Source organism: Tachypleus tridentatus, chromosome 7 (genome assembly GCF_004210375.1).
Source record: "Tachypleus tridentatus isolate NWPU-2018 chromosome 7, ASM421037v1, whole genome shotgun sequence".
Taxonomy (NCBI): domain Eukaryota; kingdom Metazoa; phylum Arthropoda; class Merostomata; order Xiphosura; family Limulidae; genus Tachypleus; species Tachypleus tridentatus.
This window is the reverse complement of record NC_134831.1, coordinates 52,297,974-52,325,436: the sequence shown is the minus strand read 5'-3', so window position 1 is coordinate 52,325,436 and position 27,463 is coordinate 52,297,974. Positions and strand designations below refer to the sequence as shown.

At 35.7% G+C, this 27,463-nt stretch overlaps 2 protein-coding genes and 1 non-coding gene across 5 annotated transcripts in view; 2 read left to right on the top strand and 1 right to left on the bottom strand.

The window, feature by feature from the left end:
• LOC143255653 (N-acetylneuraminate lyase-like) overlaps window positions 1-14,126 on the top strand; it is a 58,218-nt gene extending 44,092 nt beyond the window's left edge. For all 3 annotated transcript variants that reach the window (XM_076511649.1, XM_076511650.1, XM_076511651.1), the window contains 4 exons: window positions 1,431-1,576; window positions 1,780-1,911; window positions 4,020-4,059; window positions 13,480-14,126. In XM_076511649.1, the coding sequence (XP_076367764.1) occupies window positions 1,431-1,576; window positions 1,780-1,911; window positions 4,020-4,059; window positions 13,480-13,637 (476 nt within the window). In that variant the 3' untranslated portion in view covers window positions 13,638-14,126. The remainder of the gene's footprint in view (window positions 1-1,430; window positions 1,577-1,779; window positions 1,912-4,019; window positions 4,060-13,479) is intronic.
• A 2,122-nt stretch (window positions 14,127-16,248) lies between these two features.
• On the bottom strand, window positions 16,249-16,331 carry TRNAL-UAA (transfer RNA leucine (anticodon UAA)). The gene has a single exon. It is a non-coding gene; the product is annotated as a tRNA-Leu (tRNA).
• A 3,205-nt stretch (window positions 16,332-19,536) lies between these two features.
• Window positions 19,537-27,463, top strand: part of LOC143255650 (ribonuclease H2 subunit A) — a 51,507-nt gene continuing 43,580 nt past the window's right edge. The window contains exon 1 of the mRNA XM_076511647.1: window positions 19,537-19,780. Within this exon, the coding sequence (XP_076367762.1) occupies window positions 19,654-19,780 (127 nt within the window). The 5' untranslated portion in view covers window positions 19,537-19,653. The remainder of the gene's footprint in view (window positions 19,781-27,463) is intronic.

Here is a 27,463-nt window from a genome sequence, read left to right as displayed (position 1 = left end):
TTAGCTTTTAGTCTTTTATCCTCTCTGATCAGCATACGGCTGAAGGAATTAGATTACCTAATGAATGCAAACCAAAGATGGACATGATGAGTCTGTAAACACATAAAATGGGTATTTATACATAAAACAAAAATTATTTTCACCAAAGGAGCGTCCACCCTAACTGGGTCCACCACTAATTCACTGAACTTCCCGGCCTTTCCTAAGTGTCTATGACATCGAAAATTTAACTTGTTACTTTACAAGCTTTGTATATTACTTAAACTGTTAAGGGCTAGAAACACACTAGTTAATGTACTAAATTCTTTAACACTCCTACGAAAAGACGTTTCTAGTGCTGATTTCTCCAAGCCCGTTCCCCTGGCTGTGGTTTCGCTAGATAGTAGATAGGGACAGTGGGAATCTCGTTAATCCGTTCATTAATGGATTTAAATGGCAATTTCATTTAAATACAAAATTATTAGCCTAATATTAATAACCTTTCAAGTTGCTCTGGGGCCTATTAGGCCCCACTTTTCGTAGGAGTGTTAAAGAATTGTAATTGTTTTATAAGGAATATGTGTATCATTAAGATGTTTGTTCGTCGTCAACAAGTTTTGAATTTCAATTGAAAAACATTGTGGTTTTTTTTTTTTTTTACTTGTTAATTAAATGAACATCATTTGATTGATTTTCAAGGTTGCTTTGGTTACACGTGAATCTTTCAACAGAAACGAGGTTAATCGAGTCCATGAATAAGTGATAGGAAACTGCTTACAGCTGAAATACGTATTATACACTTAAAAAGAAAAAAATATTTTAGCCGCCGTTTTTAGCATTTGTTTTTTCTCACATTAATATATCATAAGAAAGCCACGGAAACTTTTTATCGTGACAATTACCGAATAACAAAATCTCCAATATTAATTTCTTTATTAGCTGACTATTTATTTGTTTTGTAGAGTGATAAACTTATTTTCTCACCGCTCTTCAACTATTTTGGATGATTTTAGGCGACATTAAAATATTCCATGTAAATTATTCAAATTTTGCATTCGTTATCTAAAATTACTTGATTTTAAAATATGTGCCCATGTAGGTTACATTAAAAAAAACCATGTTATAAAACGTGGATTTTATCTTTTAGTAAAGACATTTGTATGTTATCATAGTGGGAATGTCTTGCATCTTTTATTGGTTCTGTGGAATTTTACTGTATCTCTCCGAAAGTTATTTTTATTTCTGGAAAGTATATAGTTTTCGGTTGATTAATGATTATTTCAACTACTGACTCCGCTATTCATTTTTAGATAATACTTAACATTCGTTAGAGTTATGTTTTTCATTATGTTTCTAAGTTAAATGTAATTTATAGTTAATTATTATAGTATTAATATTTAAATATACAGTTATGAGTTTACAAAAATATTTCCTTACGTTGTATTTTTCAGTTAAACTTGACCAGTTCTTGTGTGAGGCAAAACTTCGTATTCCCACGCTATGTGGTGCTAAATATACATCCTCAGATCTTCGAGATTTATTCCTATGCCAACAACTAGAGGGCAAGCCTTTCAAACTGTTCCTTGGAGCAGATGAAGTAATGCACCTATCCACCTTCTTAACAAACGAAAAAAAAAAAAGTCCATTTTTGATATTTATTTGTGTGTCAACATTTTAATGTAATTTTATTCAAAAGTTCATATAATTTATTGTAATAAAATTGCAAATACGTAAAATTATTATAAAAGAATTTCTGATGGCTTTTATAAAATTAATAATATGTATTTTAATTCTCTAAAGATTTTGCTTGCTGCCTTGCCTCTTGGTGTGACAGCTGCAATTGGCGTTACCTACAATTTTATGGCTCCATTATCGCACAAAGTGATTCAAGCTTACAAAACCTGTGACTTTTCTGAAGCTTGCCAGGAACAGGTATTGTGTTTGTTTGTTTTATTGTATTTCTCGCAAAGCTACTCGAGAGCTATCTGAGCTAGCCGTCCTTAATTTTGAAGTGATAGACCAAAGGTCTTGACTATAATGTTACGGTTTCCCATGTCTGAAATGGCAAGCGTATTTGGTGACGTGATTCACTCCCTCGAACATTAGATTGCGGGTCGAGTACTCTAACCACCAAGCCATGCTAGATCCTCAAGTAAATTAGATAAAGGTTAAGGAGTTCTTTTTTAAAGAAATGTTGTATTATTGTGCTAGATAAATGGTTTCAATTGTCTACAATAAAATAATATTGAAGATAATAAACAATGACTAAACAGGACTTTACCTCTTAACTCTATGGTTATTAATATACCTCCAAAATTAGATATATCAATAGCAGTAACAAATCTATAAGAAAATGTTTAATTTCTATCTAACTTATTATCTTACTATGTTTTTCTCTTTATTTTTGGAGAATGGAATTGCAATGACATTGAAAAACAAGTCAGTGAGTTTTAAGAGACTTAATATTTTGTTTTGTAGGGTAAAATTCTATGAGGGCAGGTACAATCTTTAGAATATTGCCAATTAAATTACAACAGTGATGGCTATGCTGTGAATAAATTACTTAATCGAGGTATTTTCTTTCTTGGATTATTTTACTTTCATGAATGAGGCTGGTGTGTTTCAGTAGTAACTATGCCAGACAAGATTCACGATACGGTATCAGAAAAGAAAAAAATAAACAAAAATATTCCCTCTCAGCACTTTGGGCCAGCCTTCTTTCTAGCCTCTCAGTTCAAAACTACATTGTACGAATAGAGTAAGGTTTGTGCGATTGATACAAACAGACTAAGCTTGTAAGAATCAAATGTTTCTGTGATCATCAGCTATTTTTTTATGAATTTCGCGCAAAGCTACACGAGGGCTATCTGCGCTATCCATCTCCAATTGAGCAATGGGAGACTAGAGGGAAGGCAGCTAATTTTTACCACTCACCGCCAACTCTTGGGATTCTCTTTTACCAACGAATAATGGAATTGACTATCACTTATAATGCCCCCATGACTGAAAGGGCGGGCATGTTTGGTGTGATTGGGATTCGTACCTGCGATCCTCAGATCACGAGTCGAGCGCCCTGACCACCTGGCCATGCTAGGCCAATCATTAAGTAATTTTTTTTTTGTAATTACTAGTTTGGTTAGTTTGTTTTGAATTTCGCGCAAAGCTACTCCAGAGATATCTGCACTAGTTTGGTTTAAGTTTCGCGCAAAGCTACACGAGGGACATATGCGCTAGCCGTCCCTAATTTAACAATGTAAGACTAGAGGGAAGGCAGCTAGTCATCACCGCCCACCGCCAACTCACGAGCTACACTTTAACCAACGAATAGTGGGATTGACCGCCACATTATAACGCTTCCACGGCTGAAAGAGAGAGCATGTTTGGTGTTACGCGGATTTGAACTCACGACCGTTGGATAACGAGTCGAGTGCCTTAACCACCTGGCCATGCCGGGCCTGTAATGACGAGAAACCTACTTGAAGTAAAAATGTATTCTCAAGACGGCTGGCATGGGTATTAGAATTTTAATAAAAATAAAGTACGGAACAATGTTTTCACACTTCGTCGGTCATTTTCAGGTTAACGGACCGTCTTGAGAATGCAAGTAATTCTTTGTAAATAAGCGAAATTAAACATTTTATTTCAGACAGATAACACAGCAAATGGTCATGTACTGTTTCTTATAATGTTTGGTGATTAAAAAGTGGTTTTTGTGTTTTTTTCTTCCTTATTCCGTTTTTATTAATATTATTTTACACTATTTTAATTATTTCTTTGTGGGAGAATTTCATGACATAAAACGTAAATAACAGAAATAATTTTTTTCAGAGAAAAACTAGGAAAAGCTGGATAAACTGCACTTTAAATATGTAACATATGTTTTGGAAAAATATCTTTCCAGTTTTACTTGTGTTTTAATTTTAGTTATAAGAAAATAGAACTTGTTAACTATTCAATAAAAAAAATTGTTTTCATCCTGTATTACATATTTCAAGTCATTCAAGTAAGTAGTTTGTGAAACTGTCTTTTTTTTCCCATAGGGTCGGATACTTAAAGCGGTTGAAGTGGTACTAAAACAAGGTAAGAGTCATGTACAATGGGTTAGAGTTCATTGTTATTTCACACACACAGTTTTAAAATTATTAAAAACTAGCTGGTGTATCAGTTCCCTGGATGAAAACTATGTAAATTTGTGATCAATGAAAGGTTATCTTAGGTTAATTGATTAACTGTTTGAAATTAAGTTCAAATCTGCACAATGGAATATCTGTGATCTGCCGAACACGGGTATCGAAATCAGATTTCTGGAAGCATGAGTCCATAAATATACCACTCTGCCACTGTTTGGGGCAGGTTATCTTAGGACATGAAAAGTTACTTCCTTTATGTATAATTATAACGAAAAAAAAGTAAAAATGCTCATAAAAAATGCGAACCACAAAATGTGAAACCTCAAGTTTGCATGTATTTCAGGGCACACCCAACAAACTTTTATGCCAAATTTATTGAAGATCCATCAACAAGGGACGAAGTAGTGGTAAAATACACAAAAATGCCCATAAAAACCACAAAACACAAAATGTAATACTTGAAATTTGTTTATATCTTTCCACAGACCAAGTGAACCTCCATACAAAATTTGGTGAAGATCCATCAGAAGGAAGTGAGGTAGTGATAGAAAAATTATAATAAAAATTGTAAAACTTAAACTGGAAAACTAAAATTTGTATGTATCTCCCCATGGATCCATTGACCCTCCATATTAATATTTGATGAAGATTCATCCACACTTTGCAAAGCAGTCAAATGGACAGGGGCGTAGGTCCTAGGGGGGATGGAGGTATAATCTCCCCTTCATTTCAGGTGGTGGGTATGGTGCATACAATCACCCCCCTACAGTTTGGTCTGTTGAATTGTTTTATTGCATCACAGGCCTACACATTGTGTGTTTGTTCTTGTGATTCTCGTGTTCTTACCATTCGAATTACATAATTAGGCCTAGATGTAGGCTTTTTCAGTAGCCGAAATGTACGTCTTTAATATAGGCGTGCTTCTAAGCTTTTCGATCTAAGTTATAGTTCGTAACATCGTATCAGTCAGTAGGCCTAAGTATACATGCAAGTATCGTGGCCATAAGATTACTCTGTGACTGCATGTTTACAGCTTTCAGGTTCACGTAATCAGAGATTACCAATTTGCAAATTGGACAGTCCACATAAGTGGTTGCAAAAATCATCCCCCCCATTGGGTGTAAAAAGTCTTCGCCCCTGCAAATGGACATAAAGTACTATTATATTTATATAGATTAGGATATCAAGTTTCACAAGCTAGGTTGTTGCTTTTTTAGAAAAGTCTTTGTTTCAGTATTTACGAAAATAATAGGAAATATGCACGTCATGGGTGTCTAAATAATCACATTCTACATAAGCAATAATTTTAAGTAATTTAAACTTGCATGTAATGCTAATTATCAAAGAAAGAATAAAGAAACAATAACATCAACAGTATTTGGTAAAAAAATATATGAGTTAGAAAAAAATGAAATGCTATCAAATAACTTTTATGAAAATCACTGTTTAAAAAATACTGTTATTTTTTAAATATATACAATTGGAAATAATTAAGGAAATGCACAGGTTATACAGGAGTAACATAAATTCGTAACTGCAGCTAATTGGTAAGTTTATTATTAGTACAAAACTTTTGTTATAGCAAATGAGAAATAAAAATCAGTAAGTTTTGTAATGTTTTATAATTTTTATTTGCGTTAAACAAGATGCGTTATGAGTCTGTGTTAAACAGAAAGCTATACAATAGACTATTTATGTTGTGACCACCAAGGGTATAGGAATTCGTTGTTTTTTTATCATTATCAGCCTTCACATTTTTGCTGTGCCACAAGAGGCTGCTTGCTTTAAACAGAACAGTACACTATTTTCATTAAAACAGTAAGCTTAGTAGTATGTGATTAAGATTTATTTTTCAAATGTCATGTATTTTCACAATTCAACAAAATGATTTGCTGTTGTTTGACTTTCTAGTTTCGATACAAGTCATATAGCCTTAATATTATGCATACCTGGACATGTGCAGACCAAGCAATGAGTGTAAGTCGTGCTCCAACAAACTTTTTTTCCCTTCAGCATGTTCTTTCACCACATTTTCTCTATATTTGGGTTCACTCTTTTGATTTAGAGTTGAATATATTTGCAAATACATCTTATTACAAAGGTTTGTTTTTGTTTGTTCTGAATTTCACGTAAAGCTACATAAGGGCTATTTGTGCTAGCTGTTCCTAGTTTTGCAGTGTAAGACTAGAGGGAAGGCAGCTAGTCATCATTCCCTACCGTCAAATCTTGGGCTACTCTTTTACCAACGAATAGTGGGATTGACCGTACATTATATCGCCCCCACGGCTGAAAGGGCGAGTATGTTTGGTGTGACAGATATTCGAACCCGCGATCCTCAGATTACGAGTAGTAACCTTAAAATAAAAATGAAATAGGAAGTCAACACACACACATATTTATCAGAAACTAGATATTTTCCAAGTTACTTTGTTACAAATGTGTCCACAGCTGCTTTCATTTACACTTTTCAAAACGAGTTTACGTTTCAGCATATTTATTGTTCATTGAGTGAAAGTAATTCAGATTGATTTGTGCATATTTGTATAAATGGCGTGAAAAATTTAATGAAAATCAGTTTGAACTTTTTCATACTTTTAACTTAAAGCGGCCCGGCATGGCCAAGCGTGTTAAGGCGTGCGACTCGTAATCTGAGGGTCGCGGGTTCGCATCCCCGTCGCGCCAAACATGCTCGCCCTTTCAGCCGTGGAGGCGTTATAAACAGAATTGGGGCATAGACCCTATGTGCCAGTGCTTAACAATGCCTCTATTTGTAACTTGCGATTAACTCAGTGAGCTACGAGTATCATACATAGACTTTTTCGTTTATAAACTATATTAAAAATCTTCATACTGAACTGAAATGAAGGCCCGGCATGGCCTAGCGCGTAAGGCGTGCGACTCGTAATCCGAGGGTCGCGGGTTCGCGCCCCCGTCGCGCTAAACATGCTCGCCCTTCCAGCCGTGGGGGTGTATAATGTGACGGTCAATCCCACTATTCGTTGGTAAAAGAGTAGCCCAAGAGTTGGCGGTGGGTGGTGATGACTAGCTGCCTTCCCTCTAGTCTTACACTGCTAAATTAGGGACGGCTAGCACAGATAGCCCTCGAGTAGCTTTGTGCGAAATTCCAAAAACAAAACAAACAAACGAACTGAAATGAACAGTTAGTAATACGTACATAATGTACAAAAGTTATATGAAAGTTAATTAGTATTTTGTACACTAAGATGTTCACAGAAATAATATATCAGTGTACCTTTAAGTTTTCTTAATAAATGTTTCAGTATGTTTGCAAAGTTTAATTTTACATTGTTATTGTAATGATAAACTGTAAGTTAGTTGGATTCATAATCGTGTTACCAAAGCACACCGGCTTTCTGATATATTAGAGGTTGCTAACCTAATTGATTTGTACCAGTAGTTATTTTATAAATATGCCAGGAATTCATTTCGTGAATGATCTTAATTTTGATTGGCTCACAAATATATTTACCAGTGTTTTACTGCCTTGACCACACTTTTCTGCCTCTTTGTTGGTCAAACTTGATTTTGCAAAAAATTATTTACTTCAGTTAGATATGAAATGTGAGGTTAGGGTATACTAGAGAGTGGGAGTGGTATTACGTATTACTTGCTCCGTCATCTTTGATGGGTTGTATGCTAGTGTTTATATAAATGATACTCTGCACTTGGGATCGTTGAACATATGAAAAAGTTGTAAAACTCCACTGAGAATAACCAAGTAGTTTATAATTAAAGTTCCCGATAAGAGTGATTGTCAACTTTTTTCTCAGTTATATACTGTTCATTTGTCAGGTATTTGCTATTTGTTGAACTAATAAGTTTATTGTTAGTGTAGATACAAAGAAGTATTGAAAGTTTTTATACAAATTGAAGCATTACTTATTTCAGTCTTAAGTGAATACGTCACTTAGTTTTCCATAAGGATAAACTTTTTTAATTTGTTATTAGTCAGGATGCATCAGTAATAGATTGAAAGAACAAACAGCCTGTAAAAACGTCTCTTTTTTCGAAATGGTAATAATATTACCCATCGATCCTATTTGCATAAAGTTTCAATCAGCAAGAGATAAGCTCAAGACAAATATTTGTAAAAATATCTACAGAAAAGTAAAAAGTTAAACATTATATTTATGTAGATCCTTCAAACCTTAGTGGAATAACGCAAGTGAAGCGAAAGAGGAAATTATTGTATATTATTTAGAGCAGTGCTTTCCAAACTTCAATCATTCGGGTATCACCTTCACGAATTTTGCCATGTCTGTGTACCATCCATACTATTATTTACGTTTTACTAATATATTTTCTTTAAATCGACCCACTTTTTTACTTAAATAAATTCATTTTGAAAGAAAATTTCATAAAAGTGGGGTAAATGGAAAACCGTTACCACTTACCATACTATTTATTTCAAGATATTATTTTTCTCCTCTCAGAATGGTACCCCCCAATGGTACAGCAGACTTACGCCACTAGAAACCGGGTTTCGATATCCGTGGTGGGCAATGTACAGATAGCCCATTGCATAGTTTTGTGTTTAATTTCAAACAAACCTCTCAAAATGATATTTTTATAATAAAGTAAAAATAATTTCGGAATTCTTTCTACACGTAATAATAAATATAATCAGTTTAAAAATGCATTTCTGAAAATAAGTCCTTCAATGACAAGAACGAAACCTTACTATCAGTCAGTAGTAAAGAAATGTTCAGTTTGATGCTGCTTTAGACGAAGATGAGGTTCTGCTACATCAATAAGACGATTCTCTTTTTTCTTTTAGTTCTGAATAATAGCCAATGTTTAATTGTCGGCAACTAATATAATAACAGCGTTATTTTTATTTCTTAGAATTTTTTTGTTCTAATACACATTAAAGTAAATATTAAAATAAAGTCGTCCACGTATCACATAAAATTATCTCGTCTATCAACAGAGGTACGCGCACTTTGGGAATCACTGATTTAGAGGTTTAAATAAGCATCCTTTTCTGGGTAATTAAATGTTAACAATAAATATTTTCCATGCAACACACCAGGAGGTGCAAAACGCGCGTCATTCAGATTAAATACAGTGAAAACTATAATCGGAACGTTAAATGTGTACTGTATCTATACTTAACATGATCTGCTGTGTTACCAGTTGTATTCAGTATTTATAAAAGTGATACTTTATGTGTGATAAAATCTTTCAGGACAAATTATTGTAAAAGTACATAAAGTTAAATTATTGATTATAGTACTTGCCCTCTTCAATTAATTCATAAATTTAGATTGTATTTGTGATAAGAACTAAGATATATAACAGTGCTATAATAGTTTAGTTAAAATAATGGGTTTTACTTTAAAATTTTATTATATTTAATTAAACCTACACTTAGATGTGATCATATGTTCAAGCACATTAAGAATACTCTAGGATGAGATCACCATCCTATTGTGCGTGTGTGTGTTTTCTTATAGTAAAGCCACATTGGGCTATCTACTACGTCTACCGTGGGGAATCGAACCCCTGGTTTTAGTGTTGTAAATCCGAAGATTTACCACTGTACCAGCGGGAGGCCATCCTTTTGAACTATCTGTTTATAAAAATATCGTGCCAAAGCAGTACTAACCTTAATAACACCATCCGTCTAATAACACTATCTGTTTATAGAATCATAGTAATACAATCCACCTAATAACACTTCCCTTTCTAAAATATGTCAGTTAAATATATAAATCAAAACTATAAAAATAAGTTGAGACAAGTTGAAATTTATACGCAGTCCTTTGGGAATATAGTAATGCTATCTGCCTATAGAAACACTTTCCTAATAAAACAAGCACAATATGCCTGATGACACTATCCACCTATAGTAACAGGCTCTCTCTTATCAAATTATGGTGTCATCCCCTTCCTCTAGCAACACGTCCTCTGGTGAGTAACACTAAGTATGATGTCACCTCTCCCTCAGAAATGCGTTCTCTCGTGTCAGTTCGTGAAATTATGATGCCATCTTCTCTACCCATCCATTCTGAGACAGCAAATCAATGCGTAGTGTGTATAATGTTGCCTTATCTAGTCATTCTTTTAATTCCTTCCTGAGCAGTGATTTTTAATAACACATCATTTTAATATGTAGTTTTGTGTTCTTGAGGTAACATTCACATTTATGCTTAAGTCTAAGCTACTGACCAGATCTATACTGAATTTTGTGCATCACATGTGAACATACTGCTTGTTACTTAAAATCGCTTTTGAAGAGCTTGGCCGTTTGGTCTTGACCGATTCCATTTATCAACAGCATTGTTTTCAAGTATTCCCTGTAGAGTTTCTATACTCTGCCAGCTTGGTATGGCCTGATGGGCCTTAGTCCGTTCAACTTATAATATGCAGTTCGGAGTTTCGTTGAATATGCTTCTCCTTACAATCCCATTACTTGTTGGCAAAAAAAAAAGTGTTGTTGGCTGGTGTTGCCTAGGGTGCTTTCCTACTAGCCTATCATCCTCAACACGTGACATAGAATAACCTTCAATAACCAATAACGTGATTTCTACACCATTGTACCGGAAATTACGAATGTAATGAATACTCTACTGCTGTTAGAATAATGAGCGATTCTACTTTTTGTGTATTGCGGTCACGTGGCTCTGCCTGATTGGTTAGATGACAGCAAGTCACATATAAACTATCAAGATGTGACTATACTCTGGTGCGCGTTATTATCATGCGCTAGAAGGGGAACCATCTGAAACTATTTTCATTGTATAACCAGTTTTATTCATTGTTTCAATATAATTATTTCTATTGCTATATATTTTGAATAAATGTATGAAGTTACACGTCACTTATTCCGTGTCTTTGTTTTTAAAGAACAATAATTTGTTGGAACTTTGATATTTGCCTTTTATTTTAAGAACGTTATTTTATTTTGGGATTAATTGGAAATAATTGGCATACAATGATACTGATAGTCTTTTTACATTATGTGTTGTTCCCCGCTGATACAACGGTAAGTCTACGGATTTACAACGCTAAAATAAGGGGTTCGATTCTCTTCGGTGGACTCAGCAGATAACCTGATGTGGCTTTGCTATAACAAATACAACACATTATGTATTCTCTGGGCTTGTTTGTTGGCTGTTTTACAAAACAAGATATTGTAATTATAACGTTCTATAACTGTTTTTGTATGACTAACCACGTTATTGGCATTAAATATTTTGTTCATTAAAAGGATGTTTCGACCATCCTTCTATTGTTGTTATCAAGCTTAAAATTAAGGTTACATAACATCCTATATTTATTCAGCTTGTAGCTTTGTATTTATGTCCAGCTAACTCTTCTCACAGGCCTGAAGCTAGCATGGCCAACCTAACATCCCTAAAGGTCATTCAAGCATAATGAGAGTGTAAGAGCTAGTTTTAAGTGGTATCAAACTCTAATTTAGCATCGGGTTTTATGTTCCTGGATCCCTTTTTGGATACCAAAGGTCAAGGCCCGGCATAGCCAGATGGTTAAGGCACTCGGCCTTTAATCCGAGGGTCGCGGTTTCGAATCCCCGTCGCACCAAACATGCTGGCCCTTTCAGCCGTGGGAGCGTTATAATGTGACGGTCAATCCCACTATTCGTTGGTAAAAGAGTAGGCCAAGAGTTGGCGGTTGGTGGTGATGACGGCTAGCGCACATAATCCTCACGTAGTTTAGCGCAAAATTCAAAACAAACCAAACTAGAGGTCAATGTTCGAAACTGTGTTCTTACCTCAACCCACTCATTTCCAAGCTGTTGGGACAAATTTACTACACTTGCTTAGGTTACTGTTGGTTGGGAAGTCACGGACCCCCTCTTTTATGCCAGATAAAAAAGTAATTGAGAATAATAGAAGATATTGATTGGTACGTTAAAGGGTCTGTAAATCACGAGGGTATCTTTGAACCCCGTAGTGGAGCGTGGGTATTATATGCTGGTATATTTAAATAACGAGCCACGTGTTTCTTTACTGCATTTAAAGCAATGTTTTCCCAGTGATATAAGTAAAGAGTTCCAGTGCTATAAATTACATCAGTTGTATATAGGCGATCGTATCAGCATTATGAAAAACTGGTGAAAGTTACTACGAAACCAAAACCAAGATATCTCTTATGAGATTTTAAAGTAAGAAAAAACAAAACAAAATCTACTACTGGTCATTGTCATTATTCCTTAACTCATAGAGAAAAATATTGGTAATCCTAGCTGAAAATATGTTGGCAAATATTCTCTCTATCAGATATGATCGAAACATAAATATCAAACTAGGAAGTGGTTGTGGAAGATCAAAAGTTCAGAAAAAATTACCTTTATACTGCAGACATCTTAACGTTCTTAGCAGTTTGTTGTCCATATACGACATAGCCTTCATGAATATTTGTATTATGTACATTTATTAGATATACGTTCTGTCCTGCCAGAGTATGCGAAATGACGACCCAGTGATCTAAATGGTACTTCCAAACACAGAAAAAAAAAATTAAAGTTTGTATCTGATAAACAACCAAAAGATTTTAAAAGAGCGAAAATGTATGGAAGCTATATTCATTCATGAGAAAAAAATCTAAGAATGTTGTATGTAACTAAACAACCATTTAAAAAACAATACATGATACTTGACACCATTGTTTTCAAGATGTTTAGTCTTACAATTTTTTTAACAATGCTTATTACCTTTGCATCATTTCCGCTTATTATTGCTTTTTAACAGTTTCTATTTTCTGTCAATGTATTTTGTAGCTAACCATATATATCTATATATAAGTTGTAAAATACTTATACATGTACTATGTTAGTATAGCTGTATAGTTAGTATTATAACTATACTGTGATATTAAAACAATAATGAAACAATTGTAGTAATTTATATACTGTTAGACGCGCATTACAGCAAACTCGAGAAATAGAACGTTACAAACAGTTTTGTAAATTAACGACTATTCTAATATTAATAGTTGTGTATACTAACCCTGAAGAAGCCACATTAGCGAAACGTTGGCTGACATAATATATATAGATATATTTCGAGTGTAAAGACTGTTTTCTGTATAATTTTCATTAAAACACAACAAAATATCTCATATGACATTGTTATAAATGCAATGACAAAACACGAGATTCTTTACTTAAATGTATTGTATGAAATGTCCATTTCAAACCTAACGACGACACCAGCAAGACCTTAGAAACATCATTCTAATACAAATTTATTTCATGTCATTGATGCAGGTTGTCTCGCTGATTTAAGAACATAATTATTTTTGGCTATAAAAATATGTTTTGTGTAGTTAGGGTAAATTGAAAGTTGAACTAAATTTATAAATTATCTTGTATTAAAATTAGGACCTCTGATCAGTATGATTAAAGCAGTTATGAACAACATCGGACCATTAGATTTTGGAAATCCGCGACCTCCACTTCGACCAGCTAATGAACAAGACGTGACAACCATAATGAAAGAACTTCGAGCACTTAAGGTAGACACTCTGATACAGGAATAATGAATTGTATCTAGTCGACGAATAAATAAAATTCACTTTGCAGTGTGCCAGACATTAAGAATTCTCTTTTAGTTTTTATCCGAGTAATCTGATATTATCAAGCCTGTATTTTATAACCATTATTTTATGTTACTTTTGCATTATAATTTTGTATTATGATATAGTTTCAATTAAGCTAACAGTTGTTTGTTTGTTGCCTTTAAAGTAAAATTGTTTTGGAAATATTTCAATATAAAGTTGTCATCATTTACCTTTTTTTAAGGAAACAAACTTTATAGTAAAAATAATAACAATAAGGCTTTCTTGTAACTTTGGGAATAGTCCAATATTTGTATTACTTGTTATTCCCTTAAAATTTTGGTTATTACTGGATCATGCTATTTTACCAATAGTTTATTCCTTATTATATATTGCAGTGTAATGCAAAGAATGGTTTATAAAAATAAATTCGTGTGTATTGTAGTTTGAATAAAAGTTTTCAAGAATAAAGGAACGTATGGTGTGTTCTTAAGGTTGTATACAATGTATAAACTTTATTTCCATTTCGTGGAATTCTTGCTTTTTTTCCTGAATTTAAAAGGAATAAATTTTGTGTTTCGTGGACAACTCTTTGAATTCTTTAAAGTTAAGTACAACGCGATGTAAGTCTGCAGACATACATAACACTGTGCTATTTGAGAATTAACTCTTTTGAAAATAATTTCTTCCCTGACATATTTTTTTTATAAGTTATTAAAATTTTATTATCTGGTGACGTTTTTTAAATCATAGATGGCTAACTGGCCGCCCGCGAAGGCATTTTATACGGCCCATGTATTTTCTTACATCATATTTTTACCAAATTGACAAAACGAAAACAGGAAATGAAACCGTCTGACCAACCAAATTGGTCCCATGACAGTTCTGGGAGTTTGTTTGATTTTTCAAATGTCAACCCAGCTTTTGACTGAAAATTATATATTTCACAGATGGTCTATAGCAGACAGTTGGACTTTAAACGTATTTGAACGTACTTTACCGGTAGTATAGTTTCGTTCCTCAGACCACAATCTAGGTAAGAAATTGGCCCACGAGCATAAATGACCTGGCCATCTTTGGTTTAGATACAGGTATAAAGAAGCTGACCATTTCTGGTTTAATTATAGGTATAAAGAAGTTGGCCATCTGTGGCTTGGACACAGATATAAAGAAAATTACCATTCATGGAGACAATAAACCCACTTGAAGTAAAAATATATTCTGAAGACGGCTGGTATGGGTATTAAATCCTCAATTAAAGTATAGAGCAACGTTTCGACCTTCTTAGGCCATATGAAGATGACCTAAAAGGTCGAAACGTTTTTCTGTACTTTAATTTATGAGTTAATACCCATACCAGCCGTTTTGAAAAGCTGGCCATGTCTTGTTTAGATACAGGTATAAAAATGCTGGCCATTTCTGGTTTAGATACAGATAAAAAGAAGCCGGACATTCGTGGTTTAGGTACAGGTATAAAGAAGTTGGACATCTCTGGTTCAGATACAGGTATCAAGAAACTTGCCATCTCTGGTTTAACTACAGGAATAAAGAAGCTGGCCATTCCTGGCTTAGATACAAATATAAAGAAGTAGGCCATGTCTGGTTTAGATACAAGTATAAAGAAGCTGGCCATCTCTGGTTTAGACACAGGTATAAAGAAGCTGGCTATTGCTGGCTTAGATACATTCATGATATTCAAGTCGATATGTTTTTTAAAAACAGAGTTCGAAAAAATAGAAAAGAATCGTAATTACTTTCAGTGTTTTAAAAGTATGTGCACATTTATCGATTCTTGTTGTTGGGAATTTGTGATTGATGCGAAGTTTTACGTGCAATGCAAACAAATACAGTAAAGTATTTAGATAAAAGTGGACAAAAGCTCAACTATTCAATGACCATGTATCTTAAATGTTTTGTTTCCAATGTAAAATAAGTTAAATTTCATTTTCATTTGGTCATAATTGTTAACATTTGAGATATTAATGTCAGGGGAGACAAAACAGCAGTATTATCCTTAAACACTATTAAGTATTGTTTTGAATTTCGCGCAAAGCTACTCGAAGGCTATTTGCGTTAGCCGTCCCTAATTTAGTAGTGAAAGACTAGAAGGAAGGCAGCTAGTCATCACCATCCACCGCCAACTCTTAGGCTACTTTTTTACCAACGAATAGTGGGATTGACCGTTACTTTATAACGCTCCCACTGTTGAAAGGGCGAGCATGTTTGGTGTGACGGGGATTTGAACCTGCAACCCTTGGATTACGAATCGAACACCTTAACCCATCTAGCCATGCCGAGCCGCGAACGAATGCAACATGTCTCCGCTACACAGTCCAAACATGGTCAGTTCTGACACCAGAAAAATACAGACGAATCAAAAGCTGTCTATATCATTCGGAATTTGCCAAAATATATTTTTGCACCGACTTCCATAATATTCAATTACTCACATCCACTCAGGAGAAACTGCCTAAAGCATGGTTTACTTCATTCTGTCGAGTTTTGCTGTTTAACATTTGATAATTTTTACCCGTACATTCACGTGCAAATAATTATTTGTTTTCCGTAAAACGTATTAAAATTCTCACTACAATGCCAGGAGTGGGGCTCGAACCCACGCCTTCTTACGAAGACCAGATCTTAAGTCTGGCGCCTTAACCACTCGGCCATCCTGGCGGTGAAAAAAAACTAATTTTTCTTGTATGAAAATCATTGTTAAAACTATATAATTTTTGTGATGAAAATAATGTTTCCAATTCGTATAACAACTTTCTATTATGGATAGTTCGTCAAGACAAAAATATAACAACAAAGGAATGCATGATATAGTTAACAAAGTAACTTCTTTGTGCAAGGGGAATTTTTAAACTTTGTTGAACTATACAAAAACTGAAATCAGGCATAGTATAGACGACGTAAGCACATGCATCAGGGGTGGAAGGGGGAGATAGTAAAATGCGTTACCAAAAAAAAAAAACTGAGAAATAAATCTATCATCCTTTCTTAGACAGCAGTATTTATGTGTTAAGGTTTTGAGTCTGAATGTGGCAGTTAATCCCACAATTCTTTGGTACAAGAGTAGCCCAAGAGTTGGCGGTGGGTGGTGATGACTAGCTGTCTTCCTTATAGTCTTACACTCCTAAATTAGGGACGGCTAGCGCAGATAGTTCTCATGTAGCCCTGCGCGAAATTCAAAACAAATCACTGAATGAAGGACCAAGCATAGCTTAATGGCAGCTAACTTGCTGGACTACTAATCAACGAAACCATCGTTTGCATTCCGTTACTACAGAAATAATAACCACCACAACAAAAACAAAAATGGGATCCGTACTTTGAGGCCATGAGTTTGTTATAAAAGTAACGGTCAAGCGTCATTATTATGTCAGAAAATTGGCGATGGTTGCCAGGGATGTAGAAAGATTTTGCAAAATGAGAATGCTTGAAAGACAAACAGATTTTACAATAAGAGACTGAAACTACTAAATGCAGCTCCCGTGCTGCCAAAGAGAGATTAATCTATGGGGGTCTGATTGCAAGCAAATTTATCTCTGGCGGTACGGGAACTGGTTTTAACAGCTCTTTTTACTTTCCATATTTTATTTATAATCTGCATGTCTAGCTAATCATCACTACTGTATAATAATATAGCATACAGGTGCTACATAAATAAAGTAAGCAAAAGTGGGGGTGCTATAGCACCGCTTGTTGTGACGTCTCTGGTTAGTAGTGACTAATTGCTTCCCACGTAGTCCGTCAGTTTGAAATTAAGGACGGTCAGCACAGATTAAAAAATACACACTAAACAAACAAATTAGTATGTGGCCGTACTATGTGTTTTTTAGTCTTTACGTTATTGTGTAAACTATCTGAAATTATTTTTGCATTGTTCTCAGTTTCAGGTCAGTGTGGTGCCCATGTAAGTTACTCGTCATTCCTCTATCGTGTTTATTAAGTGTATTCATAATGGGCTGAAGAGATAACTTGTAAAATAATTAGTCACTTGTTTTCTTCTGTAGGAAAATTGGATAATAGTATTATAACGTATTTTATCTTTAGGTGGATTTTTTGGTAAAAATAATGTAAAGTCTAGTGCATTTAACGATAACCAATTGATTAATTTATTTAGTATCGTTTGTTATGGATTTGAAGCAAAATTTTCTAAATAAACTATAAATTAGTGGAGGCTTAATACAGTTATAACGTTTAACAGAAACTTCCTCTTTTGAAATAAATACCAATAATTTACTGATAAGCTTAATATGAGGGTTGCGAGTTCGAATCCTCGTCCCATCAAATATGCTCACTAGAACGGTTTGGTCTTCCATAGGTATTAAAAATACAAACTATACTGACTTATTAAATTTAACTCTAGCGAGTTTGAAAATATATTGATCTTAAACAAATTTATACTTCCGAATCACCAACTAACGATTGTTGTTATTTTCTTAGTGAAAAGCTACAAAATTAGCTGGCTGTGTTTTGTCCACCTCCGGGAATCGAACTCGGGATTTTATCATCAAAATTCCGTAAACTTAAGATAATTTCACCTGGAAAAAGAACTGAATAGCTATTAGTGTTTGTTAATGCTCTTGATAAGAACTTCTGGGTAAAGTTTCTTTGTGGACTCATTATTTTGCAGGATAATCTCGCATAAAGCTACACAATGGATATTTGCACTCTGTTTACCGCTATGAATCGGGCTCCGGATGTTAGCATTGTAGGTCTGTAAACATAACGCCAACCTATTAGGGAACCTAAACAAACAAACAAAAGTTATTTTTGTTTGTTTTTTCGTATTTCTCGCAAAGATATTTGAGGACTATTTACGCTATCTCTTACTAATTTTTTAATTGATTATGCGAAGGCAGCGAGTCAACTCTTCACCAACGAATAATTGGATTGGCCTTGCTTTATAACGACCTCAAGGCTGAAAGAACGAATCTGTTCAGGGATGGATTCGAACTTATCACTCTGAGGGCAGACTTGATTCCACTCCCCTCTCAGCAGGATAATTTTTTGACAATTGCGATAGTTCCCGTTTGCATCATATGATGGCGCGATATTTTTGTTTGGGTATTACTAAACACAAAGCTACACAACGAGTTACTTGTGCTCTAACTAAGATGAGCATAAGATCCAGAATTTTAGCGTTGTGACTTGTAAGCTCTGAGGCAAATCACTGAGCCATAGTGATCTGATTATTAGCTTTCGACATATCACAAGAAAGTGTGAGATTTGTAATAATTAGTATCATTCCATTAGTCTTAAAATTACTTATTCTAGAAATTTCTATTAATAGTCATAACTTGAGACCTACGAATTAATGTGAGGCTCTGAGCTTTAGCCCAGTAAGGCTATGCCTTAATCCGGGGTTGCTGAAAATTGTTGTCAGCAACAATGATTTAAACGCGCATCTCGTAGCTCAGTGGTAGAGCGTTCACTTTGTATGTGAAAGGTCCCGGCTTCGATCCCCGGCACTTCCACACGTACGTTTAGTTCAAATGCACCTGACCCTCCCGGGTATACACAGATATATACCGAAACAACAAGAGAGAGAGAGAGTCGAACGCCCGACCAACCTGGTCATGCCGAGCCCAAAAAGGAAGCAGCAGTCTTAGCAGAAGTTACCTAGCACCGCTATACGAAACAAACGAAAACTAGTGTATTTGCTCAAGATCTTCCCTTTTGTAATGATAAAATACGATTTTGTAAGGAACATGGTAGCATACATTCTCACGTAAAACAAGGAAAAATAATTAAAAATTCTACATCATGAAAATTTCGCATATTTTTTATTAATAATTTCCACTTTGAAATATTTCATTTATAAATTTTATAAAACTGCCAGCAAGCATCTAAATTTCTCTAAACTAGCAATAAAACCTGAAGAATTGTGATCAACATTGCTAGATGGCGTAAGAGAAGAAGAAAGCAAGAACCGCGAATTTAACAGAGAGAAGAGTTGTACTATTTTTCTCTTGGGTTCTGAAATAAAATGGATTTGTTAAATATTGATGAAAATTGTCACAGAAACAAACTTTTGTATTCAGAATTTCCTGAACGAGCTCGGTATGAACCATGTATGTTGGGTGTAGATGAGGCTGGGAGAGGACCTGTTTTAGGTAATTTCGTTATAATTTTTATCTTTGATAAGAATAATATTACTAGTGCTACTACTATTAGCAGTAATTCACTAATTATATTAATTATTATTATATTTTGAAATTCTACGTAAACTGTTTGTTCTGATTTTATATTATGACATATAAATGCAAGTTGTAAGAAGTATTAATCTGAAAGATCCAAATACTGAAATAGAAATAAAATTGCGTTAGTGGATTTAAAAATTAAATATTCTAATTATTTTATTAGTTACTTAGTTTTCAATTTCATTGAGTGTGCCAGCCAGTGTTGAACTTAAAGAATGCTATTTATGTTTCACATCTGGATGGGCTCTGTCATTGTATCAATATTCATCGTTTTTGTTTCATTGGGAATTTATTTATTCTGCGATGACGACAGTTATAATGGAACTGTGTTTTTTAGTCGTAATTTTTTGCTTTCTCCATAATTTTTTGTAATGTGTTGTCTTGGATAGTATGTGCTACTTATTACCCAATTCAACTTGCAATATTAGACTGGTCACTTAACCTCTGACTTTTTATGTTGGTGATGGAGTTTTTCAAAACATTGGTCTCTTTGTTTATTTGGCTTATCATTTGAGTGATTAGACAGTGAAAAGTGATAAAGGCAATTTAGATCATCAGGTCACATATTTTTTAGGCTTAGACTTATGATTGACATCTATAAATATGACTTAATTAAAGAGGCTTGGTAAGTCTCTGACTCTCCAAATTGGTGAAGAGAGATAGCTCTTTTCTGACAACCATAGGGGCAACCTTCTTTAAGGTGTGGTGAACAAACAGCCTCCATAAATAAAATGCTACCTAACAAGCATTCTCACCAATTACAAAAAAAATATTGCACAATGTATAATAACAGGATAGCATATCCAAGCAAAATACTTGTGCTGCCTGTGAGTATGATTAGACTAGGTGGCCCTCATTGTTACCCAACAAAGAAAGCAATTTAACCTAAACATAATGTATCACATCCTTAATATTGTGCAACAAAACCTTAACATTATAATAGTATCAACTAATAATACCTATCACAATGTTATGCAGTCACTCCACAACTTGAGGGCCTGGCATGGCCTAGCACGTTAAAGCGCTAAGCGCAGTAATCTGAGGGTCGCGGGTTGGCCGAGTCAGCATAAACATGCTCGCCCTTCCAGCCGTGGGGGCGTTATAATGTGACAGTCAATCCCACTTTTCATTGGTAAAAGAGTAGCCCAAGAGTTGGCGGTGGGTGGTGATGACTAGCTGCCTTCCCTCTAGTCTTACACTGCTAAATTAGGGACGGCTAGCACAGATAGCCCTCGAGTAGCTTTGTGCGAAATTTCCAAACAAACAAACAAACCACAACTTGAGTGATGAGAAACAAGCAGTATCCATAGCTAACGTGATAATTTTAACTTTTTATTTCTTCAGTGTTTCATCTTGTGTTGAAAAGTGGACACCCTACTAACATGAACCCATTTGGGTGTTTGTTATGTTAAAACTTGACTTATGTTCACTAGGATGCTTGCCTTCTGATAAAGCCATAAGGTAAAACATTTAGGAAATAGAGAATTTTCAGTGAATACTGACTGTTTCTCATTATCAAATATTTTTACATTCCAGTGTGTACTAAGCTACCTGACATTCCACTCCACATGAACAACAATAAAAAGGAAAAATAATTTTTCCTAATAGTAACATTCAATCTATTTTTGAGCTTTAAAGATTTATAGGTTTAAACGATTATTTCATTATCTTGTATCTTCTGTTTTTAGAAATTTGTGTAATCAGTAATTGTACTTGGGTGGCTGAGAGGGGCTTGAGTTAGTTGCCGTTTTTATTGAACTTTTTATTTTGTACATTGTTATTCAGCCTGTAAAATAAACTGGTCAGACGAAAGAATAAAAATGCTTGGGGGTCTGGTGGCTACCATTTAGGCTGAAACATTCTTTATTTTGCTAGAATGCACTTCTTGAATGTAGTTCTATGATTTTAACATGGTGTCTATAAATTGTGATATCATCTATTTTACATTGAAAGAGAATAATAACATTTTTAGGTAGTAAGAAGCTCACATTTTTGTATCTCAACATAGTTTAAGTAAGATTTGGCCTTCATGAGTGTGCCAAAAAAAATTTCTATGGTCTGTGGTCATGATCATTATGTTTTTCTTGAACCTGCGTTTACAGAATTCTCCTTCCTGCTTGGAGTACCCCATTTCTCTTCCTTTATTTTTCATATCCTTAATTTGCATGCTTTTGTTTTACTATTATGCAGCTCCACTGTTTTTCTTTGTTTCACCCTTTTTTTAGAAGTTTTATTTGTGACCCCAACAGTTTTGATGGAGACATTCCTATTTGTTTGTACCTTGGCCTTCATTATCTCTACTGCTGTTTTTGTTAAGAGTTTCTTTGTTTTTAGGTTTTACATGATCAGTATTTCTCCCTTTTAGGTATATTACTTCTTCCCTTTATTTTCAAGACCTCCATTTTGTGCTTTTCTTGTATGATGAAGGTTTTTGGAGGTATTTCCAATACTTTTGAACCTCATGCTAAAGATGCTTGCCAGCAGTTTTCTCTTCTTTCTCTGAATTCCCACTACACCAGATTGTGAGTACCCCAACAGTTTCTCTGTCCTTAGGAGTCACATGGAATTGCTGTCTCTTCCTGTTTATTGTTCTGTTGCCTGATCTTGCTATTTCCATATTTTGCAGGGCTTGCTGTAATGGTTCACAGACATGTATTGTGCCACCTCTTGGCTCATTTCTTAAGGTGCTTGGCTCATCTTATTTGTGCATTTGTGGGACTTCCATTGTCAATGATCTTTAGCTCATGTGGGTGTTTTCTCTTGGTCTGTCCTTGTATTTTTGTCTTGTCTGATTTTTTAACTTCTCTCTGTTCCTACATATCTTCAGCTTCTGGAGGAGACTGTATCCTCTACAAGTTATGAAAGCTGTAAAACTGGTTTTCCACTCATTCAGAATTTTTATTTCTGACTTTTTTGTTATCCCCTTGGTGTGGATTCCTGTACATGGTGACAGGCCCTCACAGGGAAGGTTCTTTTCTTTCATTTTACCTCCTCTGGGATCTAAACATCCACCCATGTGTTTGCCCTGCATGGCGACCTGTGAAGGGGAGGAGAAGATCCTGGTGGTATAAGGGTCCAACCCTAACACACCACTTTGGTCTTGAATTTCTATATATGACCAGCCTTGGGGTGGCCACCCTTGTGTCAGTTGGCTGATCCATTTGTGCTAGGGTCAACCAAGTGCCAGTGCTGGATGTTCTCAACAGGTGTTTTGGACATTGTATCTGATGCTGGTGTTTTTTTGGTATAGTGCTTTTGAAACCCTGGTGTTGCTGCAGTGTCCTTGTTTGGCATTACAGTGCATCCCTTCATAAAGATCCATAGTGGATGGGTCAGTGGGCACTGAAATATTCCTTTTTTATTATGGATCCTTGAAATAAAAACATAAAGAAAATAGTGAAAAAACAGTTCATAGGTAAATGACAGTGTCCTGAAGATTCTGAGAAGCAATCTTCAACATCTGTAACACCTGTTGTACTTCATTTTCTTATACTACATTCTCTTTCAGACAAACCTTTAGGGCAAATGTCTCCATTTTTCATTCAGAAGGGACTAGAGGGACTTGCTGGCTCTCCAAAGTCTGTAAAGGGACTTCAATTTGGTGACATATTGGTGGAAACATCCACATCTCAACACAGTGAACTCATGCTACTTTGAATTCATCATGAGGAGTTATTATTGAGAGGGATTTGAAGAACATCACAGAGTCGGAGATACTCACTGCTTTCTCCACCAAAGGAGTTTCTGCAGTGAGGCGTATCTCCATTTACAAAGATGGAATTATGATGCTGACCAATGTCCTCATTCTGACATTTACATCACCATATACACCTGCCACTATCAAAGCAAATTATCTTAATTGCAGGGTACGGCCATACATTCCAAACCCTCTCACATGTTTCCATCAGCAGTTTGGTCACTTGAAGATGTCATGTTGTGGTCCCTTGATGTGTGCTCATTATGGTGGCAAGGACCATGATGCCTATGAGTGTGAAATGAACCCTCATTGTGTCAATTGCAATGGCTCTCACCCATTCTACTTTTGTTTTTGCCCTAAATGGTTGTAAGAAAGAAGTGCAGTGTATGAAAACCATTCAAAACATTACTTACTTTGAGGCTCGAAAGTTGCTGTCCATCACTTTATCTTGTACGTATGCTGCTACACTTTTTTCCACTACTACAGTGGGAGTGCAGATGGATCTCCCTGTGCTTCCAAAAGAATCGTTCTCAAACCAAATGAAAAGTCTTTTGACCTCCATGGTTAAGAAAGTTGATGAATCAACTTCAACACCCATCTCTGTCCCTAACATACATTCCAGCAAATCCCAAGATCCACTTCCTTTGGTTCTGGGTACAAGCATTTCCTTGGATACATCTTTACCCACTCTAAGATGTAAAACAATCATTTGTTCATGTCTTCAGTCACTGGAATCTTATTCCAACAACAAAGACCTGTCCAATCAACCCAGGGCAGGATCCATGGAGGTCGATAGACCTCCCTCGAGTAAGGACAGTAAAGAAAATGACATGATTGTAAACAGAAGGGTTCTCCATCCAATTTGCCTACACACAAATAAAAATGGCTACCATGATACAATGGAACTGTTGAGGGTTACATTCTAATCTGGATGACATCAAAATACTGATTGCTTCCTACCATCCAGTATATCTTTTCTTACAGGAAACATTTCTGAAACCTGCTGATACAGTCATCTTTTGGCAGTTTTCTTTGTACAGAAATGACAGGCTGTGTGATGGATGACTGCATGGAGGGGTGGCACTGTTGGTTAATCAGCATGTGCCCACCCTGTTTTTGCCACTCAACACACTCTTGGAGGCCATAGCCATTTGTGTTTCCTTGGGTTGTACCATCACTATTTGTTCTCTATATCTGTTGCCTGGAGAGACATATGATCAATCAGACCTTGATGCTCTTGTTGAACAGTTGCTGTCTCCATTTTTAATCCTGGGGGACTTTAATGGACATCATCTCCTCTGGGGAAGTGCTGATATTGATAGGATAAGTCACTCCATAGAGCATATGCCCCCCTGATTACAACCTTTCTCTTTTCATTGTCTCATGGTGGTACAGTGGTAAGTCTATGGATTTACAATGTTAAAATCAGGGGTTTTATTCCCCTCAGTGGACTCAGCAGATAGTCTGATGCAGCTTGGCTATGCGAAAATGCACACACGCACACTTTTCAATACATGCTTGGTGGGTAAGACATCAAAGCCAGAAGGAATCTTGGATTAAGTTCACAACTGGCAGATCTTCTACCACCAGTTCCAAAGTTGTATGGGACAAGATTTGAATGGTCAATGAGCAATATAATTCTGTCCCCATCTCCATCTTGCTGTCTGGTTAGGAAGTAGCTGATACCCAGAGCATTGCCAATACTTTAGGTGAAAGCTTTTGCCAGGTATCTAGCACTGCTTCTTTCTCCTTCACCTTCTTAGCCATCAAGACTATAATTGTCCTTTTACACTGGTGGAACTTAAACTGGCTCTTCATTGGTCTGGAAGTACATTGGTTGGACCTGGTGATGTATACTATGAAATGCTGTGCCATCTATCTTCTGCTTCTCTTGCAATTCTTCTGATTGTTTTTAACCAGATCCGACAGGAGAATGTTTTTCCTGATGCTTGGCACCAGGCTATTGTTCTACCTTTTTCTAAGCCTGGAAAGGATCCCAAGATTCCAATTGCTTTGAGGAGCTGCCTCTGTAAGACCTTAGAGAGGATGGTTAATGCTTATCTTTTTTGATTCCTCAAATCAAACAACCTCCTCTCACCCACCCAGTGTGGGTTCTGACAACAGTGCTATACCGTGGACCTCCTGATTTGACTTGAAATGTCAATTAGAGAAGCCTTTCTCAAAGGGCAACATCTTGTATCAATATTCTTTGATGTTTAGAAGGCTTATGATACAACATGGAGGTATGGCATTTTGTGAGACCTCCATATATATGGGTTACATAGCCATTTGCCCATTTTTATTAAACATTTTTTATTGACAGGTGATTCCAACTTTGTGTGGGTTCAACACTTTTTTGTTATTTTCTAGAGGAACTTGGAGTCCCTTTAGGGCTGTGTTTTGAGTGTCACACTTTTCAGTCTAAAGATTAATGACGTCGTTGAACAATTCCCTCTTACTTTTGCAAACGGGCTCTATGTCATCGACTTTCACATCTCATGTCAGTCATTGAACATGAGGTATATTGAGTGGCAGCTACAAACTGCCCTCAGTCATTTACTGAAATGTACCACAGCAAACAGCTTTAACTTCTCTTTCTCTAAAAGTGTTTGCATGCACTTTTGCTACCAACTGGGTATTCACCCTGATTCTGAGCTCCATATTTGTGCCTGTGGTCCCTGAGACAAAGTTCTTGGGGCTTATCTTTGACTGTAAGCTGACCTTTATACCACACATCAAGCAGCTACAGGTCAAATGTACAAGAGCACTCAACATCCTCCATGTCCTCTCTTTCACCACCTGGAGAGTGGATTGATGTTCTTTACTAAAGATATATTCTGCTCTTATTCAATTGAATCTCGACTGTGAATCACTGGTCTATGGCTTTGCCAGGTTCTCAGCTTTAATGATGTTGGATCCCATTTATCATCAAGGACCTCAGCTCTGCACTGGGACTTTCTGCACTTCACCAGTTCAGAGCTTATACACGGAGTCTCATGAACCTTCTTTCCACCCCTGCTGTTTGCAAGTGTCTTTACTATATGCTTTGAATTTTCATTCCTTACCAAAGCATCCCACCTGGGGTTGTTTTTTCCTTCCTCGGTGGGCCATATGTTTTCATACAAGACGATCTGTCATTGCACCTTTTGGCCTTCGTATCCAGGCGCAGTTGGATGAATTGGGTCTGTCCTTGGATAACATTGCTGTTATCCACTGGTCAGCCCATCCCACCATGGCTTCTTACAGTTCCCAAATGTGACATATCATTAAGTCATCTGAGAAAAGTAGAAAAAGGCAGATACTCCCGATTGGAAATACTGCCTGTTATTTGCTGTACATCTTTTGAACCATCCTTCCATTTCCATTTATACAGATGGTTCGAAATCAAGTGCTATGGTTTCTTGTGGTTTAATGGTTGTGCTCAAAATCCCCTCTACAGTTACTGTGTTCACTGCTGAACTGTACACCGTGTCTCTTGCCCTGGATCACATAGAAGCTAAGCAGTACTCAACTGCACTATTTATACTGACTCACTTAATTCTCTATTGGTCCTGGAATTGTTTCACATTAGTTCACACCCTGTTCTCACTGATATTGAAAACCAACTGGCCCATTTCTTTTTAACATCTACTTGTATTCAATTTTTCTGGATACTGGACCACATTGGTGTTCGTGGGAATGAGCTTGCCAACACTGCAGCTAGATCTATCTATTCTGGCATAATCACTGCTGTGCCTGTTCTATACGTGGCCTACAGTACTGTATTCAAAACTTGGCTCTGTGCCAGTTGGCAGTTGACTTGGATTGAGCAACATGAAAACAAGCTTTTCCAATAAAAACTCTATATTGGATTTTGGCTATCTTGCTTCTGTATGGATCGGAGAGAGGAAGTTTTTCTA